Genomic DNA, 20,930 nt, shown 5'->3' on the forward strand with positions numbered 1-20,930 from the left:
CCACAGGTACACGGCACCTCATCAAAGTCGGATCATGGTCCTCCTCAGTGACTAAGTGTAGGGAAATATGCAGAGGTTTGGCTCCCTGGTGGATGCCATAACTTCACCCAGGGTGCACAGCACCACTACATGTAAGCTCCCTGTCAGTGCCAGAACTTACTGGAGATCATTGGAATCAATCTACAATATTAGCTTCTCACTCATGCTGAACTGTTTCCCTGCTTCTAGCCACCACTGCAACATATCTCACACTCATACACATACACTACCTTTACAGCTTACTCTGTCATCAGTCCACTCTCTGCCCACACTCAACAGAATGTATTATTAGATATATTTCAATGATCTTATGTAAGTTTAATTTTTGTGGGTCAGTGGTGCTCTTAGGGACAAAAGTTCACCTACTATTTCATCCATTTTACTTTTCCCTACCCTCTGCTGGCTGTACCTTCATACCACTGGCTTCATACCACCTACCAGCTTGAGTCAATCCACTGACCATCACATCACCAGAAAAGAAGAGGGTTGCCAAACCCTTGTCATACACTCTTCCATACAATATCCCCTAAATGTGAAGGAAAACAGTGCAAAAATATGGACAATTTTGTCTATGCCACTGTTAACATAATTGGTTTTGGGAGTGTACAGAAAAGGAATGCGGTGCCAGAAAACGTGACACTCACAGAGGTGAAGAATGCTGTGAAGCGGCTGAAAAATGGGAAAGCAGCTGGGGTTGATGAGGTGTATGCAGAGACGATTATGTGTAGTGGAGAGAGCAGAATGAAGTGTTTGTTGGAGATATATAAGAAGGGATGGATGAGTGAAACTGTGCCAGCAGAGTGGAAAAAGGCAGTGATTGTACCCATGTACAAAAATATAGGTGAGTCAAGTGAGTGCAAGAATTATCGTGGCAAAAGTCTACTGAGTGTGGTAAAAAAGGTACTGTATATGGAAGAATTATTAGGGAGAAAGTAAGAAAGAGATCAGAGGTCCTAGTGAGAGACAAACAGGGTGGATTTAGGAGTGGCAAAGGATGTGTGGATCAAATATTTGCAGTACGACAGATAATGGAGAAGGCGTGTGAGAAGGACTATGAGGTGTTTATGGCATTTATGGATCTAGAAAAAGCATTTGACAAAGCAGACAGAGAAGGACTGGGGAAGGTTTTGTGCATTTACAGTGTAGATGGTAAGCTGTTAGGTGTCGTCAAAAGTTTTTATCATGGTAGTGAGGCATGTGTTTGTGTGATGTCCCCATGGTTGTTCAGTATATATACATATGGATGGGGTGATGAAAGAAGTAAAAACATGAGTAATGGAGAGAGGGATGGTGTTGGTAATGAATGGTGATGGATGGAATATCTCAAATTTGTTGTATGCTGATGATGCAGTGATGCTTGCAAATACCAGACAAGAGCATGGGAGACTAGTGCAGAGTTTTGCAGATGTCTGTGGGCATCATGCCTTGAGGGTAAATGTAGAAATGAATAAAGTGATGGTTACTCAGAGAGAAGGTGAATCCCAGTGTGATGTTACAGTGAATGGAGAGAGACTGGAATTGGTGAGAGCATTCAAATATCTGGGTACAGTGACAGAAAAAGAGAGGAAAATGGGCAAAAGAAGTGGAAAGTACAGTGACACAAGGAAGGAAAGTAGCTGGTGCTATGAAGGCCTTCATAAGAAACAGAGGCTTGAGTGCTGCAGCTGCATGAGGCTTACATGAGGGAGTGTTAGTGCCAACTTTAACATATGGATGTGAGACTATGGTTTGGCATGAAAATGAAAACTCAAGAGTAAGAGCAGTGGAGATGGGACTGCTGAGGAATTTATGCGGAGTACATAGAGTGGACAGAATACAAAATAATGTGATACGTGAAAAATGTGAAATGGAGAAGTCTGTGGACACCTAAATCGAAGAGAGTGTACACTCAACCCCCTGCTATCGTGCGTTCAGCTATCATGTTTATCTGCTATCACACACACATCAAATGCACAACCATACATGCTATCACGCACCCCAAGACCGCTATCACGAGTCGAGTTTGAAGACAGGCTAAGCGAAACTTATTCACACGGCACTTCATACGAGGTTTGCAGAGGATACGATGGTTAATTGGAACTGTAACGTGGTCAAATTCCTGATTATGTTTTCTATTTATTCATTATACTGTTATTATTAATATAATAATGCTTTATTTCATGTTAGAGGAGAGATTGGCAGGAAATTGTAGGCATAAAGAGGTTAAAAGTTAGAAAAATGGGCCACCGAAAAACCAATTAGAAATTTTCCCATTGATTGTTCAGTTCAGCTATCGCGTATTCAGCTATCACGCGCGTTTCCTGTGACCAATTAGGCGTGATAGCAGGGGAACGAGTGTACTGAGATGGTTTGGTCATGTGGAGAGGATGGATGACAACAGAGTGGTGAAAAAGGTGCAAATTTGAAGGAAGGAGGAGGCAATGTAGGCCAAGAAGAAGGTGGAGGGATATGGTGGATGAGTGTGAGAAGAAGAAAGGTAAGGAAGTTGATGAGGCTAAGGGACTGACAATAGACTGAGCTGGCTGGATGAATTTTGTGGAGAGAAGCACGTAACCAGGGATTTAGCACCCTTTTTTAACATGACAGCGTTCAGACTGACTCTTATCAGATAGGTATATGTGAAGCTACAGAATGTGGTGAAATCTTTTGGCCTATCTGATGGAGCCAGGATTCTGTGGGCTTGAATGATGAGTGAATGGAAGTGTGGCCCATTGAAATGGGCAAACTTAGGCTGTGTGGACATTGCTACTCCTCACCCTGCCCTAGGGTGGAAAGGAGATCCAGGTGATGATGATGATGATGATGATGATGATGATGACGATGATTGTCTATACCCGGATATTTAGATCCAGATCATCTTCACATAAAACTGTTGTGTCAGTATAATACCTCCAGTAAGTTGGCACTCACCAATGATAAAATATTTTACATAAAAATAAGATTACCATGTTATTTATACTGCAAGTCATTACAGTTCTAAGCTTGCATCACAACTATCAGCATTCTATGTGATGTGTTATGTCATCTATTAACACCGCATTCATGTTATAATTTGTCAAAAATATTATATACAGTATATCAAATTATCCATGACAAGAAAATACATTTAAAAATATGTGTGCACTACTTTTAACCCATAAATACTGTATAGTAGAGGTACAGGTGTGAACAAAAGGAACAAGGACAATGCCACAGCCAAGGTGCACAGGAACTGGGTTATTTCTGATTACAGTATGGAAAGTGGAAGAATGAGTTATAGTGGGTAGAGTGAAGAGATGGGTTACAGTGGAGAGAGTGGGGATTAAATTACTGTGGGGAGAATAGAGGGAATTAGTTACAACAGGAAGAGGGGAGGAATGGTACCACTGTGACTCATCAACCAGAAATGACGCAGTTTTTGAGTGCTTTGGCTAAGACAGTGTCTCTGTTCCTATTGTCCACACCTGTACAAATGCTACAACATCAGTATGGTTCAGTATACAGTACAAGTAATTACTTATAATTACTTACAAGTAATTACTTATAATTACTTACAAGTAATTACTTGTATGGTTCAGTATACAAGTAATTACCAGTAATCAGTTTGTGCAAGCAAAATAATATCAAAGACCCTTTAATCAAAGCACTGTTTTATAATTACCAAACAATACCTTACAAATATACTACAGGCCAAACATAAGTATATTTACAATCAAAAGTTTAATAACAATCCCCTGCCAGCGCTGTGTCCTGCCTTCCATATTTCTCATTCCTCCCAAGTGCTAGTGTGGGATGCCTTCATGTGATGACACTGACATAACCAAAGGGCTCAACTGCCATGTTATACAAACATCTCTTAACTACTTCCCTATCTCCCCAAAAGAGGGTGGTGAACTACAAGATAAGGTCAGTTTCACTAAGAAGATGTTTTAAAGCAACTTGGAACTGCAACTAGTATTACTGCTACACATTCCTCCACAAGCAACGGTGTACCCTTCTTTCTCACACTCTTTTTATTATGTGTGTTTCATTCTGCTGTCACTTAATACTCTCTCATGTAACATCTTGGTAGGAAGCACCTAAGAGTGGATGTGTATGCCCGTGAGGTGGAATCAGGATTCCAGGAGTCTGAATGGTGGGTGAATGAGTGTCGGTCATTCAACTGGGCAGACCTCACTTAGTCTCTCCTTGTATTTTTTATTAACTTTTTTTTTTTTTTCCCCTAACTCATTCCACCCAAAGGTGGGAAAAGAGATATAGTGCTGACAGTGACAATGATGATGATGATGATGATGAAGCTGTGAGATATTTTGAAATGAGGAGTTAGATACAGCTTTCATACACCTCTTCGTAACAAGACATCTTCTTTAACTCCTTCAGTCTGATGACATTTTTACATTTGAATCACAAAACCACTATGAAGTTTTATTCTACAAATTTATCCAACCCCAATACTGAAGGTGCTGGTTAAGGCAGTATTTAACCTCCAATTCTGTTTAAAAACCCACTCCTAAGATGGATAAAATTATATGGTGGTAACAATAATAATATAAAAAATGTCATCTGCGATGTTGCTTAACCCAGGTCTATTTGGCTGAGCAGACCCATGAACCAAAGGTAAGGAACTGCTTCTGTGGGGCTGTCTTACAGGTACACTACAGTACATATACTATGTATGGATTTGGTGCCCTGTTGTGGCTGACAGTGCCTCACCAGGGTCAGACTAGGGTCTTCCCCATGGCGAGCTTTTTTTTTTTTTTTTAATGACTGACTCTGGGCATAGGCTATACAGCCTGCTTTCAAGGCCCAGTAGTCCTCCTACATACCATACACCTCTACATGTCACCACTTCGGTGCTAACACCCACCATTCATATTGAATACATGCTAGGGCTATCTCATACAGGACTGGTGTATTGGTATTAGCAGGGGTATTTTACGACATGTCGGCAGGTCTTCTGGTAGATCAGTAAAGTCTGATATTTATGAAATTCAAATCCTTAAACTGTCCCCTACCCCAGCGGGATTTGAACCCAGGTCTGTTAGGACTGCAGGCCAAATCTCAACAAAATTATGAAAAAATGTTAATTAATAAGTAATGTGCTATACCTACTGGTAATTAAATGAATGAACTGGCAAATACAAAAATATGAGTGAAGTATCATATAAATAAATTCAGATGCACCACCAGCAAGCAATAGCATAATGGAAAAAAAAAAAAAGTGCAGGTCCTTATGCTTATACTCTCTAATATTCTAATACCTATACAGTGGCCAGTTAACATGAGTGATCTATATTTCTCTATAGCAGGGGTGGCCAAACCTTCATGACCCAAGAGTGACACACACAACAATTTGGGAGTGTTCAAGAACCACAAGTTGTTGTTATTGTTGCTGTTTTTTAAGCATATAATTACAGTACAGTAAATACAGGTGCTGGAAAGGGATATCATCATGTGATGGCACCAATATAATTAGGCAGAGCTACTGCCTGGCTATAAAAATATCCCTCAGCTCCCTTTCCATCCTCAGAATGAAGGATGGTGGACTGCATGAGAAGGGCATCCTCAGCGTGTAGTCCACTGGGTTCAAATCCAGATAAGCCTGGGACAACTACACCAGTATAAACATACAGTCCTTACTACAAGTCAGGGGTATGTTTCAAAATATCACAGCTTTTCTGTATGCTGTAACTGGCATAGTGACTTTACAGTCTATCTATCTATCTATTGCCAGGCGCCTTAATCTCATATGGTGTGGCCACAAACAAATCGCCCCCATGTCGCCCTGTCCCCTGCCATTTCATTGCCCTGCTCCCAACTCACACTCCCCTCTCTCATATACCTCTCCATCTTTCCATATCATCCTTGGTCTCCCCCTCCCTCTCCCCCACTCCACCTCACTCACATACACTCTCCTCATCAGTCTCTCATTCTCCATCCTCTCCACGTGGCTAAACCACTTCAATGTGTTTCTCCTCCTACACTTCATATCACATCCACATGCACACCACAATGTTCCTTCACTTCCTCATTTGTCAGTCTGTCCTGTCTCTCCAAGTGACTCCACATGCTCCTCTCAAATAACTCATTTCCACCGCTCTCACTTGACTTGTGTCCCTCCAGCAAGGTCAAAGCTTCACTTCCATACGTTAGAGTTAGTATCACAATACTGTCATGTAGTAGCTTTTTTACTTCCAAGTTCACTTCCCTGTTTCTTATCACTGCTTTCAAGGAACCAGCAACCTTTCTTCCCTGTTGCACCCTCTCAAACACTTCACCCTCTAAACTTCCATCCTTACTCATCACACTACCCAAGTACTTAAACACACTCACATTTTTCATTTCCTCATCATCCAACCTCACTGTACATTCACTGCCTTCACTTCTCTCTAAGACCATAACTTTACCCTACATATACCTTTAGATTCCATTTCTTACACACTCTCCCAAACTCATCCACCAAGCCTTGCAGCTCCCTTTCGTCTTCACTTAACACCACAGTATCATCTGCAAACAGTACAGGGAATTTCCAAACACTGCCCTCTCTCACTAGGTCTGCTCCAACAGCCACTACCTTACCTTGTATCTCTTTTATAGCCCCATCAATATACAGATTGAACAACCATGAAGACATGACACATCCATGGAGACATGACTTTATAGAAATTGGTGAATTAGCTTTAAGGGTACTGGTAGCAATAGGGGATGGAAAATGAGAAACCCTCTGGGTCAGTGTATGAGAATGAGGTGAAGGGGCAGAGGGGGATGGGGACACTGGAGATGAGATGGAGAGATTGGGTAGAGAAGTATATGAGAGAAGAGGGTGTGAGTTGGAAAGAGGGCAGTTTAATGGCAAAGGACAGGGTGAATGGAGGTAATCTTCTTGTGGCCAACCCTTACTGGATTAAGTAATATGGCTATAGACAGACAGACAGACAGATAGATAGACAAATGGACAGACAGATTGGAAGTTTAATAAGCTTTCCCTAAAACTTACAATGAATCTAATACCAAAAAACAAAATACAAAAAGGTATTTACAACAGAACTGCCTGTAGTGGGTCTATATAAACCAAAATTTATTTTAATAGTACACGTATGTTTTCTTTTATGTAAGCATTTTAAAAAATGGATATTTGAATTTACAACCAATTGCAGTATCATATTACATTCGGTCTTTGCTTGAAGTCTTGAATGTGCATAGCCAGAAAGCTACTAAACATGCTTCTAGTTGATGAGTGAGATGTTAAAAGCACAAAAAATACTAATCTTTAACTTGAAGCCAACCTGATAATGAATGATAAGCAACTTTAAGTCAACAAAAGAAGTTACTCAATCAGCAGTTTAACAAGTGACATAGCTATGGGTAAGGCTAGGAGACCGAGGTCCCCCAGTCAGACCCTCTCCCCCATGGCCCCTACACTCAAAATTAAAGATTAAATCTATTTATAATGTACACACAGTGCAGCCGCACAGGTGTGAAACTGATTTTAAATTAAAACACACAGTACACCTGGTAAGGTGGAGTTGCCTTGGATCACACTACTAGTGGATAAATATTTGTATAAAATGTGAAAAACACTGGAAATACAAAACAACACCTGCTGATGAAACTTGTGATAGTTGCCCATCTTAGAACTGCTATTAAGGTACATGCAATATTTAAAACAAAATGAAAAAAAAAAAAAAAAGTGTTTTGTATGGACCATCACTTGGAGATGATGGTCCATAGAGACGTTAGGGCACCAGGCAAATTAATATTAAATGGGCACATAAACACAAAGTAATGAAAATGTTTCCTGCATTTGCTATGCTAATTTCTTGGCAGACAGGAAGAAAATATTAGATTGGAAAATCATGTTTCTAACTCATATTCCTGGACATTAATGAACACTAAATTGAGAAAGAGAGAAGGGACATTTTATTACAATAACAAGTGTTTTGGTAGGCTATGGGAGACCTTTTACCTTACTGCCTGTAATTACTCCCTACTCTGCAACAGATGGGAATACAAAAGTATCCTTTCCCCCTGACCTATTGTTGAATCTGAGATACCTTATTCACAAGTGACTTTTCTTTTGCCCATGGTCTTGTAAATTTTCTTTCATTTTACCTTTTCCCTTTCTTTCAGATTCATTATCTGTCAAAGCACATGCTTCAACTCTTTTTTTTTTTTTTTTCCCTGTACAATTTATTTGGGTGGTTTATTGCCCTACATTGCTGTACCTGCATTTAAATATGTATCAAGTTATAAATAAATAACCATGTATCTTCTTACAACTAAACAATGAAAATCATACACACATTAGTGTGGGCATGACGTACCATATATGGGTACAACGTAATGTATCATACATTCCTAAATCATCACATACAGGTTATAACTAATCTGTAGGGTAAGAAATAAATTACATCATTACATGACACTACATTATAACCATGGCCACATCTTTTATATTTGTTTTTACTGTTACTTATTACCACTATTCACCATCCTTATCCATAAGACTGTGATATAGAGTAGTTTATAGACGTGAGGAGATAAATATACTGTACTGAAAAAAAAAATTACATCAGATAGGGGAGAGGAAACAAAAATATTACCTGCCAACGTGACTTGCAGCAGGCAGACACACACTGTGTGGTGACCTGACTGATGCTCTCACAGTGCTGCCAAGTCTACTGATTTCACTTGTATCACTGCTTATATGGTACAGTATTGTGATTTTGGAGGATTTGTATGTTACATCACCTCATATGGGCCAAGGCAACTCCACCCTACACCCCCCATAATAGGGCTTGGCACCATCTTCACCCTCGACAGCTATTGGTGAACTGACTGCCTATACTGAGACTATGCAGACCTAAATTCATATTATTAGTGCATATGCCTGTTGCCTTCTAAGTTATAACCTGTGCTGTGATACTGCTACAACTAAGAACCAATATGTAATTTTTCTAGGGGCAGAGCAAACTGCAATATATCATTGCAATAAATGAAGTGGTAGATAATGTGAGGTGATCCACTACACATGATCATGGTGTTCCAAGATTATTATTTCACTCAACATCGGGATGTCTTTTCCATCTTATACATGCTACCACCTGGTCATTCAGCTTAGAACAGATTTTTTAAACCTGTGAAGTTTGATACAGTACATACTGCCTTAATAAACCCCTTCATTACCAGAGGCATTTCCTAAGCTGCATAAACTCATGCAGTAGCTGCAAGAATAAATTTTAAAAGATGTTGCTTAGATTCAAGTGGCTAATCTATTCTCATCTGAATGTGTGAATGGTAGCAATATTCATGAAGATATGTCATGTGAGTTATACATGGCATCCCCATGAGAGCAAGTCTATCAACATGGAGTATAATCATCAGGCATTTTAGAACATCCACCACCTGGGGTGTCCGAATGTTTCACGAGAAGTATGGACCAATACAGGAAGTACTTATTATATATGAGAATTTCTTCCAAAATGTCACACCTTTTTTACATACAACTGGTAGTGTAAACTAGGGTAACTGACAATTCAAATTCATAAGTAGTAATGTAATTTTAACAAACAGTTTTTCAATAATTGACCAAGGGCCTAATATAAAAATAAAAAAGATGTCAAAAGACAACTTACAACATTGAAAAAATTTTCTTATTAAGTGAACAGCAGAAGCACTGGCAGAACAACAAGAATGTAAAGTAGCCATGTTGTCCTGTAAGCCACACTTTGTCAACCAAAAGCCCACATGCATCTTATATGCCAGACTTTGGTCACCCTGGCTATATGGCCTGAAATGTACTGGCAGTAGTATAAGCAGTTGCAACCTCACTCTTATCTGAATGTGAACCAAGAGGACTGCAAACCCAAAGGTACCCTCCTTCCACAGTTCAACATCCTCCTTTCAAGGAATAGGCAGGGGAATGAGGGATGTTTGTATAAATGGGAAGCTCCACCACCCAGTCATACCAGTGCCACCACATGAAGGTGTTCCTCTCCAGCACCAGGCTAAAATGTACTGAATATATATATACACAAATACTGTACAGTCAATCCTTGCTATAAGCTAGTGAAGCTTTACAGAATATCACAACTTTTACTATACAAATGGCACTGCCAACTGGGTTGTTACTGTTCTTGTTGTAGTTACTTAACCTCAGTCTGCCTGGCCATGCAGACCAGCTGACCACGAGTAAGCAACTGTTTCTGTGGGGTCATCCTACAGGTACAATACAGTACAAATACTGTGATGGGATCCAGTGCCACCATGTGGTAGACAGTCCCTCACCAGGATTAGATCAGAGCCATTCTCCTGGCAAATCAGCTTTGTAAGTGGAACTTCAATGGGTATTTTACCTGTACATCACTGTGGACTTAACAGTACAAAAAAAAAAAAAAGACTTAGCAAGGACTTTCTAATATATGTTAAAAACTATTAGCAGAGTCCAGCCTCGTGGAATGAAGTATGTGAGTTGTGATTAACGAGTCATACTATACTTAACTTTTAATAAAACTGTACACAGTGAAGAACATTCCTTTGGCACTTATTTTCAAATTCATGTAGGAGTTCATCTATGTCGTTGTCCAAGTCTTCTGTTCCCGACAACTGAAAAGAGATTACAGGTATATCAGTTATAAAATTGCAATGCACAATAAATATAATGAAGGCTTCCATGATTTTGTTGTTGTTGATACTTAACCCCAGTCTGTGTGGCCAAGAAGATCCATTAACCTCAGGTAAGCAACTGCTTCTGTAGGGCTGTCCTACAGGCACAGTACAATACATACACCATGCAGGGATCCGGCACCCTCTAGTGGTAGAACTTGCTAGGATCATATTAGAGTCTTTCCCACAGTGAGGTTCAGGGAAATATGAGGAGGTTTGGCTCTGGAGTGGACGCTGCAGCTGCTCCACCCAGGAAGCATAACACTACCACATGTAAGCTCCTCATCAATGCCTTATCAGGAGTTTGTTTATGCTGCTGTTGTCACTGTTGTTGTTGTTGCTCATCAACCCTAGCCTGTCAGCTGAGCAGAATCATCAACTGCAGGCAAGCACCTGCCCATGTAGTGAACCAATGTCCCCTGATCAACCCCACTCTGTCTGGCTGAGCAGAACCATCAACCACAGGCAAGAAACCACCCATGCAATGAACCGATGTCCCCTTGTGGGTCACAGCAGCTCGCTGTGGCAAGGGACAGGGAATAGTGTGGAAATCTGGTTCCTGAAAAAACACCACATTTGTGCCTCCACCCATGTACCAGGGGCACCATAGTAGGCTCCACTTCACCAAGTAATTTAGTTATGTGGTTACCAACCAGCATTGTGAATGGTTTCCTGGGTAACAGGAAACCATTACGATGGTCACTTAGCATAGTGCCACCTGAAGTGGAAAGATAATAATAAAAGGCGACAGGAAGGAAAGGGAGAATTAAAAAAGGAGGAGGGCAGACACAAAACAGAATGAGGAAGGGGAAGGAAGAAGTAGGTAGCACAATATCAAGTGACTGGATGATGGTCACCACAACCTACTGCCATCATCACCTACCAATAAGATCTGAAGGTACATTATTAAGCAAAAACTACATCACTGGATTCACAAGATTAATTAGGGACTAATTACGTAGAATACATATGCATGAAGTGGGGGAAGAGACCATGGATAGGTGAGGGGATGGGGTGGAGAGGTCTATGAATGAGGGAAGTATCAATGAGGTGGACAAACACAGCAGGAAAAGGAGACCAAGGATGAGGGAGAGAGGGACACCAAGGATGACATGCAAAGGTATATGAATGAAGCAGGTGTCAGTTGAAGAGAGGGAAGCCTGATGGTGGTGGTCAGGGTGATATAGCATTGTTCTGTCGGTAGCCATCCCCCCAGGACTAAAAGCTGCATCCACACCAAATGTTTGCTGGTATAGCGGACGATGGGGGTATGAGTTTTGCATCACTGTAACCCATACAAGAGGCCATACTGAATGTGGCCAGGTGCAGACAAGAACTTCAATGGGTTACAGTGATGCAGAATTCCCACTTGCACCAGTAAGTATTTGGTATGGGCATGGCCTAAAGCATCTGGTTAAACAGTCATACATAAATAAGCACTCACCAAGGCAGCCAGCTCACAGATCATGAAGGCACCGATAGTGGCCTCCTCGTGGTTGTCCTGGATGTCAATATTTATCACATGCACTGGGGTGTTCTCCTCGGGGATCCGTGCCTCCAAACCTGACAAACACACCAACATTATACCAAGTGTTTCACTATAATTCAGTAAAAATATAAATAATAGGTTAAAAAATAATTAAATACTTTAAATAAAAAATTACAAACACCTCCCATTTTAACCCGCCGCGTCCCGGAGACGTGAATTCATGTCCTCACATGATGCGCACTCATATCCCGGAGACGTGAATTAACGTGGCAACATTGCAAGGTCCCTAATTTGCACAATTTTCAATTTTCGCGAGTGATTTCACGAGTGATTTTTGGCACGTATACACGGGACACCTTCCTCTATTCCTCTACAAGATGCCAAGCAGGGACAATGCCTTACACCGCATAACCTCTCCCCCCCCCCCGCACGCCATTGCCTCGGCAATTCACCTGTTACCAGTGACCTGGCCAATAAAGACATTCAGGGCCAGAGTGATTCCCCAATTGATGACAATGTGGAGGACAAAGTTTACATAGCATTAGAGGAAGAAACAGTCAGAAATGATGATCAGGTAATGTGGCAAAAAAAGGTCATGAATGTTGATGAGTTAGTGAGTGAAACAATGCTTATAATGCCTATATTACTGTTTGAAAACCAATATACTCTTGTACTACATATAAATTTGTACCAAGTAAATAAATAAATATTGTTTAGGAGTGGATAAAATAGTTACCCTCCCATAGCACTCATCTTCTTTGATGCCAGCCTGTTAGAAAACCCAGTCAGGTAAGGAGGTACTCTTACCTAGATCGAGTATTTTAAACCTCAGGTGAGCGATTTCTCTATGAATTTTCGATGTTTCTCACCAAAAGCGGATGTTTGATCCAAAAAAAAAGAAAGGTCCAAAAATGTCAGGACTGGGGCGTACCACTGCCCAGAAAACGTCGGGATGGGGTGGGTTAATCATCATCATCATCATCATCACTATCATCATCTAATCCTGTGTTGCCCCATGATAAGCGTAGAAGCCCGGGGCTAGGCAAGTTAGTCGTCACATTTAAGATGAGAGTGACCAGCCACACACATCCCTGAGTGGCATTACGTGAGCAATAAACCCCAACCACCCCTTGGATATAAACCTACACAGGCTCAATCTGGTTGGAGCACCTTAATTATCCACTAAACCACCAGGTGCCATAATTTGGTTATATGGTTACCACCCAGCATAGTAAATGGTTTCCTGGTGTACAGGACATCATTTGGCTCATCACTCAGTGTACACGTCACCCATAGACAGAAGGAAGAGGAAAGAATAGAGGAAAGAAAAACAGAAAAGGAAGGAAGGAAAGAGAGAAGAAAGAATGGAAACGGCAGTCACCCAAGAGCATCACTACATCAAGTGAGTGGATGGTGAATGCCCCATTCCCATTGTAAACTCATAAATTTTTGTTGTTCTTGCTACAACTAGACCATACCATTCAACAGTTGGAAACCATTAAAAACAAATTGTGTGTGTGTGTGTGTGTGTGTGTGTGTGTGTGGTCTTACCTAATTTTTCTTACCTAATTGTATCTTTACAGGAATGATTCAAGCTCGTAGTTTACCAATGCCACTGGTAAGCTGGTGGGCCAGGGGTCCCAGATCCATTGCCTGGACCTGGGACTGTGCAGTGTGTGGGGCCTGTGGTATGTCTTCCCCCTTTGTTATCTAATATACTACAGCACTAGCCGTGTGTGTGTGTGTGTGTGTGTGTGTGTGTGTGTGTCTTCTTACCTAATTGTATCTTTACAGGAATGAGTCAAGCTCGTACTGTCCCGTGTCTTAAACCATATTTATCGTACATATCTTTAAATTTGTGAATTGTTTTGGCACACATTATTTCATTCGGTAGTGCATTCCACTGATCAATAGCTCTATTTGGGAAACTAAATTTCCTTACGTCTTTATCACCTCTCTTTTTATGCAATTTTTTGCAGTGTCCTCTTGCTGATGCTTCCCCAAATGTTAAGTAATCATTTATGTCTATTTTCTCCTTCCCTGATATGCATTTATATAGCATAATTATGTCACCTCTTTTCCTTCTCTCCTGTAGTGTTGGCAGATTCAGTTTATTTAGTCTTTCTTCATAGCTTAGATCCCTTAAGCTTGGTACCCATCTTGTAGCGCCCCTTTGAACTTTTTCAATCTTGTCTATGTGTTTTTTGAGATGAGGACTACTGATGCATACTCCAGGGTTGGTCTGATGAATGATGTTATTATCCTTCTTAGCATGTCTTCATTTATGTATGTGAATGCTATTCTCATATTTGCAAGCAGTGTATACATGTTCCGTACATTCTCATTGATGTGGTCAGCTGGAGATAGTCTGTTATTGATAATCACACCTAGGTCCTTCTCTCTTTCTGATGTGTGTAGGGTTTTACTTCCTAACTTATAATCCCAATCAGGTCTTTTTCCACTTTTACCAAACTTGATTACATGACACTTGTCCACATTGAATTCCATTTCCCATGTATTATTCCATTCATGAAGTTTATTTAATTCTTCTTGTAGCTCTTTACAAGAGTCTGTGTTAGTAATTCTCCTTTGTATTTTTGCATCATCTGCAAACATATTCAGATAGCTTTCATTTCCAGTGTTACTGCCTATACCATTTATATACACTAAAAACATGATTGGTGCCAGCACTGAATCCTGTGGTACTCCACTAGTCACTTCTTTCCATGATGAGTAGTTTCCCCTTAGTACGGTTCTCATTTCTCTTTTTATGAGAAAGTCTTGCATCCAACAAAACAGTTTGCCTCGAATTCCTCCTTGATGGCACAGTTTCCATAAAAGTCTTTGGTGTGGTACTGTGTCAAATGCTTTCTTGAAATCTAAATAGATACTGTCCACCCATCCTTCTCTTTCCTGTATTGTGTCTGTTACTCTGTCATAGTAGCTCAACGGATTAGTAACACATGATTTTCCTTTTCTGAAACCAAACTGTCTTTCTGTTATCATATTGTGTTCTTCTAGATGATTTACTCAAGCTTTTCTTATAAGCTTTTCTAATACCTTGCTTACAACACTGGTTAGTGATACTGGTCGGTAGTTGAGTGGATTTTGTCTATTCTCTTCCTTGTATAAGGGGACAATATTTGCTTTCTTCCAAATATCAGGTAGTTTACCCTGACTCAAGGATTTCTTGAAAACTAAAAATAATGGTTTACCGTACTTAACTGCTTTGCACATTCTTGTAGCACCCAACATGAAATTTCATCAGGACCATTTGCTTTTCCTTTGTCTAATTTACTTAACTCCTCCTGTATTACTTTTTCTGATATTTGTATATCTGGTAGTATGTGTGGACATGCATGTTCCACACAGTCCCTCTCAAAATTTTTTTTTTCTGTAAAAACTGATTGGAAATTCTTATTTAGTGCTTCACAAATATCTTTCTCTTGTGTATAGGTGATTCCCTCATCCGTAATGGATTGTATTTTATCTTTTACTTTGGTTTTGCTTCTGATGTGGCTGTAGAATAGCTTCGGTTGATCCCTACTATTATTTATGATATCCTCCTGAAACTGTTTTTGGGCTTCCCTCCTTATTCTTGTATAATCATTTCTTGCCTGTTTGTAATTATTATATGCCCTTTCACTATTGTGTCTTCTGTATCTATTCCACAACAAATCTCTTCTTTCTTTTGATTTTTTACATTCTGTATTGAACCATTTCTGTATTTTCTTATCTGCTTCTTTGTGCTGTGGGATGCACTTCTGGACTCCTATTTCATAAAATTCACAGAATTTTTTATATACAGCATTTAAGTCTTGTCCTCTAAGCTCATTTTCCCAATCAGCTTCTAAGAAATACTTCTTTAGGTCTTGATAATTTCCCTTTTTATAGTTTAGGCTCTTTTTGTAACTGTCATTGCTGTTTACTATGTCATATGCTATCCTGAAGTTGCAATTTAGTACTGCATGGTCGATTTTGCCGAGTGGAGGGTGATATATTAAACTGTCAATTTCATTTTCTTGCCTAGTAAATATGAGATCTAGCATTGAAGGTACATCGAGTCCTCTTTTTCTGGTGGTTTCCCTCACATTTTGTGTTAGGAAAAACTCTTGCACAAGATCCAGGAGCTTTTGGTCCCAACAGCTTTCTTGGCTAATTATATCTAGAGTATTCCAATTTATATTTGTATTAAAATCTATCTATCTATCTATCTATAGCCCGACGCCCTAATCCCGCAAAGGGTGGCCGCAGACAAAACGCCTCCAAGTCACTCTGTCACCCACCATTTGACTCCCCTCCCCCCAACTCACCCCCCCTCCCTCATATACCTCTCAACTCCATCCCTCCACCTCATCCTCAGTCTACCCCTCCCTCTCCCTCCCTCCACCTCACCTACATACACCCTCTTAGTCAGTCTTTCATTCTCCATTCTCTCCACATGCCCAAACCACCTCAGTGTATTTCTCCTAATCTTTTCAAGTTAGTATAATTCTTTCCGATTTCTCTTCCATTTTATGTAGTAATGCTCCTAAACTCTGAATTGTACTCTCCGCCAGGTCCTCATATTCGTCTCTTTCCCATGCGTTTGATCTGGGTGGCATGTACATATTGACTACAATTACTTTCCCTTCAGATGTGTTGATCTCTACTGCAATCAGTTCTACTTGTGAGGGTATATCTAGTTTTATTTCATTGACTTTTAGATTTTTCTTAGTTAATATTATAATTCCTCCTCCTTTTTTTAAGTTTCTATCTCTTCTCCATATATTATATTCCTCTAAGTTTAGTATGTCATTGGATATCCTTGGTGTTAATTTTGTTTCAGTAAGGCATATTATATGTGGTTCATTTTCTCTGACATAATCATTCATCTCTAATAATCTAGATATCATTCCATCCACATTTAGGTACATCAACTTTATCATCTTGTTTATATACTTGTCATGACATGGTTCTACTACCTTCCTCCTTTGTATTCCCTCCTGTTTATGTACCACTTTCGTACCTGCAATCCTATTACTTTGTAAAAAAAAATGTGTTCTTCTCCTCCTCTGATCTTCCCTCATTTTTTGTTTTTGCTCCCTCCCTCTTCTCTTTCATTGATTCCAGTTCCTCTTGTGTAAGGCATCTTTTTATCCATACATTTTTGAACTTCTCTTTTTCCATAAGATTCTTTGTATTTTTTAGTATCTCCTCCATGGTGTTTACACTCTGGAAAGTTACCTTTAGGGGTCTTGATTTACTTCTCTCGTATTTCCCAAACCTTTTGTGTTCCTCTATGTCTTTACTACAGATTTCCTCTGATACTTCTTTCAATAAGCTCATTACATTTGCCATCTCCTTTTTGTCTCTTGAGATCTTGTTTTTTACTTCTTCCTCTTCTATACCAGTGATTACTATAGATTTCTTTATATCTGCTGAATCTCTGACTAACTTCGGATTGTTTTGGATTATTCTTTTCACTTCCTTTTTAATGCTTTATTCTTCCACCCTTGTTTCTAAGTCTTTCTTTACTTTCACCATTTCAGCATACGTGGTTTCCACATCATTTTTGTAGCTTTGCACGGCTTCATTCACCTGTGTTATCTTCTCCTCAGTATCACTGCTTTGGTCTATCAGACTGCTTACTTGCCTCATTGTCTCTGTATCATTTTTGAACTCTTCCATAATACTCTCGTGATTGACTACTGTACTTGCCATTTCACTCATTTTCTTCCTAAGTGTACTCAATTCCACTGTTAGTTCACATATGGTTGTGTCTTTCTTGTTGACCTCCCTTCTTAGTTTTTCTATTTCTTCCTTTTGCAAGTCCATCTGCTTCTTTATTTCATCAATTTCATTCTGGAAAGCCATCTCCAGTTTGTGTACACGTTCAACCAGTCTATTGCTCCATTTCATCCAGTTCTTGGTAGAAATCATCATGCTGCTTTCTACCTTTATCCCTTTTCTTTTCCAAATTTGCTTTACTAAAGTATGTGGCCATTTTGCAATACTAAAAGCACAGAGTACTTACATGCCCTGGGGTAGTTGTAGTCAAAACAAATAATCAGCTGACTGAGCGCATTCTTTCGTTACTCGGTTCTCTTTTCTGTTTGAACAAGTCTTGTTTAAACTTCTTACTTTTTTCTTTTTTTTTTAATAATAAAAACCATTTAGTCTAACCTGGTACAGAGCCTGACTCATATAAAGATATTAATTTAGGTAATGCCACTGACCGTGGAGCACTGTCGGCCCACGTCTGTTCTCCTTGATAGCTGCTCTGTGTGTCTACCCCCTGTGTGTGAGTGTGTGTGTGAGTGTGTGTGTGTGTGTGTGTGTGTGTGTGTGTGTGTGTGTGTGTGTGTGTGTGTGTGTGTGTGGTCTTACCTAATTTTTCTTACCTAATTGTATCTTTACAGGAATGATTCAAGCTCGTAGTGTAACAAGGCCACTACCATTGCCACTGGTAAGCTGGTGGGCCAGGGGTCCCAGATCCATTGCCTGGACCTGGGACTGTGCAGTGTGTGGGGCCTGTGGTATGTCTACCCCCTTTGTTATCTAATATACTACAGCACTAGCCGTGCGTCTGTGTGTGTGTGTGTGTGTGTGTGTGTGTGTGTGTGTGTGTGTGTGTGTGTGTATTTACCTATTTTTAGTATACAGGAATTGAGCAATGCTCATGTTGTCCTGTTTCCAAATCCACATTTATCAAGTCTACCTTTACACACATGAATGTTTTTCTCATGCACCACCTCTTCGTCTAAGTCGTTCCAAATATTTATGTATTTACCTAATATACCTAATTGTGATATACACGGAATGTGCTATGCTCGTGGGTTTCCGTCGCTGTTTCTCAATAAGTCAAATTTAGCTTTAAACTCGTTTAAGTTTTTAGACTGGACGATCTCTTTGTCCAGGCTATTCCATAAGTCTATACTTCTGTAAGGAAAGCTATATTTCTTGATATCCTTCAAGCAGCTTGACTTTTTCAATTTCATTCCGTGTCCTCTTCTTGCTCTCTTATCCCATACAAACAGATCTTCTTTGTCAATTTTATCTACTCCCATCATGGTCCTGAACACAGCAATCATGTCTCCCCTCTTTCTCCTTTCCTCTAAAGAAGGCAAATCCAGCTTTTCCAGCCTCTCTGTATGACAGGTCTGCCAGACTGGGGACCATCTTGGTTGCTGTTCTTTGTATTCTCTCAATCTTGTTTATATCTTTCTTTTTGTGTGGGGACCACACTACCGCTGCATATTCTAACCTGGGGCGGATCATGGCCACTATCAATTTTTTCATCATCTCCTCATCCATATAATGAAATGCTACTCTTATGTTAGTCAAGAGTTTATAAGTCTCTCCAACTATCTTGTTAATGTGCTTTTCTGGTGACAAACTATCTTGGACCAGCACTCCCAAATCTTTCTCTTCTCTCATTTCTGTGATTAATTCATTACCCAAAAAATAATTCAGTGATGACCTCCTGGTACTTTTACCCATTTCCAATATTTTATATTTCTTTACATTAAATTTCATTTCCCACGTCCGGCTCCAATCATGTATCCTATCCAAATCCTCCTGCAGCATTTTACAATCCTCCTCAACCTCTATCTTCCTCAAGATCTTTACATCATCAGCATACAAACTTGCATAACTGTTCACTTCATCTACCATATCATTTACGTAAATCAGGAACATTACTGGCGCCAACACCGAGCCTTGAGGGACTCCACTTGTTACTTCCCTCCATCCAGACATCCTATCCTTTATTACTGTCCTCATTTGTCTGTCTCTCAAAAAGTCTCTCATCCATTCCAGAAGTTTCCCCTTCAGTCCTCCTATATATTCTAGTTTCCACATTAGTCTTTTATGGGGTACCTTGTCAAAGGCCTTCTCTAAGTACACACAATCCACCCAACCATCTCTCTCCAGTACCACGTCAATCGCTCTTGAGTAAAAGCTCAACAAGTTACAAACACATGACCTTCCACTTCTGAATCCAAACTGACATTCAGCCAAAATATTCATTTCTTCTAGATATTTTATCCATCTGTCTTTCAGAATTCTCTCGCACAATTTTGCGACCATCCTGGATAGAGACACTGGTCTATAATTCAGGGGTTCTTCTCTGTTTCCTCCCTAATAAATTGGTACCACATTTGCCCTCTTCCATTCTTGTGGCACTTTCCCCTCTTCCAGAGAACAAACAATTAAACTGTGAATTTTATCCGCCCGTTGTTCTCTGCATTTCTTCAGTATCCAATTAGAAATTCCATCAGGTCCTGGGGCTTTCCTTACATCTTGAGTTTCCAGTAATTTATACACTTCCTGTACCTCTACTTTTATATCTTTCATCACCTGTACATTTCTAATCAGTCCCTCCACTTCCACAAACTCTTTTTCATTAGTGAAAACCGATTGGAAACGTTTGTTCATTATTTCAGCTTGCATTGCTGCATCTTTATAGACCTCTCCTTTTATTTTCAGTCTGGTGATTCCTTCCTTTTGTTTCAGTTTGCCATTAGCAAATCTATAAAACAGTTTGGGTTCATCCTTGCATTTGTCTATTACACCTTTTTCAAAATTCCTTTCTTCTTCTCTTCGTATTCTTGTGTATTCATTTCTAATTCTTTTATATTCTTCCTTTGTTCTGTTGTTACCTCTCTTTCTCCAATTGTTTCACGCCTTATCTCTCTCTTTTTTTGCTATCATACACCTTCTATTAAACCACTCCTTTTTCCTGTTTTCTTTCCCTCTTACTCTTGGTACAAATTTT

The 20,930-nt window shown here is 39.8% G+C and overlaps 1 protein-coding gene across 2 annotated transcripts in view; it reads right to left on the minus strand.

Annotated features, from left to right (window-relative positions):
* Window positions 1-9,278: 9,278 nt before the first annotated feature.
* Ssu72 (Ssu72 CTD phosphatase) overlaps window positions 9,279-20,930 on the minus strand; it is a 32,792-nt gene continuing 21,140 nt past the window's right edge. For both annotated transcript variants that reach the window (XM_080285700.1, XM_080285701.1), the window contains exons 5-6: window positions 12,128-12,246; window positions 9,279-10,623 (exon numbers count right to left, since the gene is read on the minus strand). In XM_080285700.1, coding sequence (XP_080141826.1) covers window positions 10,522-10,623; window positions 12,128-12,246 — 221 coding nt within the window. In that variant the 3' untranslated portion in view covers window positions 9,279-10,521. The remainder of the gene's footprint in view (window positions 10,624-12,127; window positions 12,247-20,930) is intronic.

Source organism: Coenobita brevimanus, chromosome 107, assembly GCF_032717465.1.
Source record: "Coenobita brevimanus isolate Jiangsu-jjx chromosome 107, ASM3271746v2, whole genome shotgun sequence".
Lineage (NCBI taxonomy): Eukaryota > Metazoa > Arthropoda > Malacostraca > Decapoda > Coenobitidae > Coenobita > Coenobita brevimanus.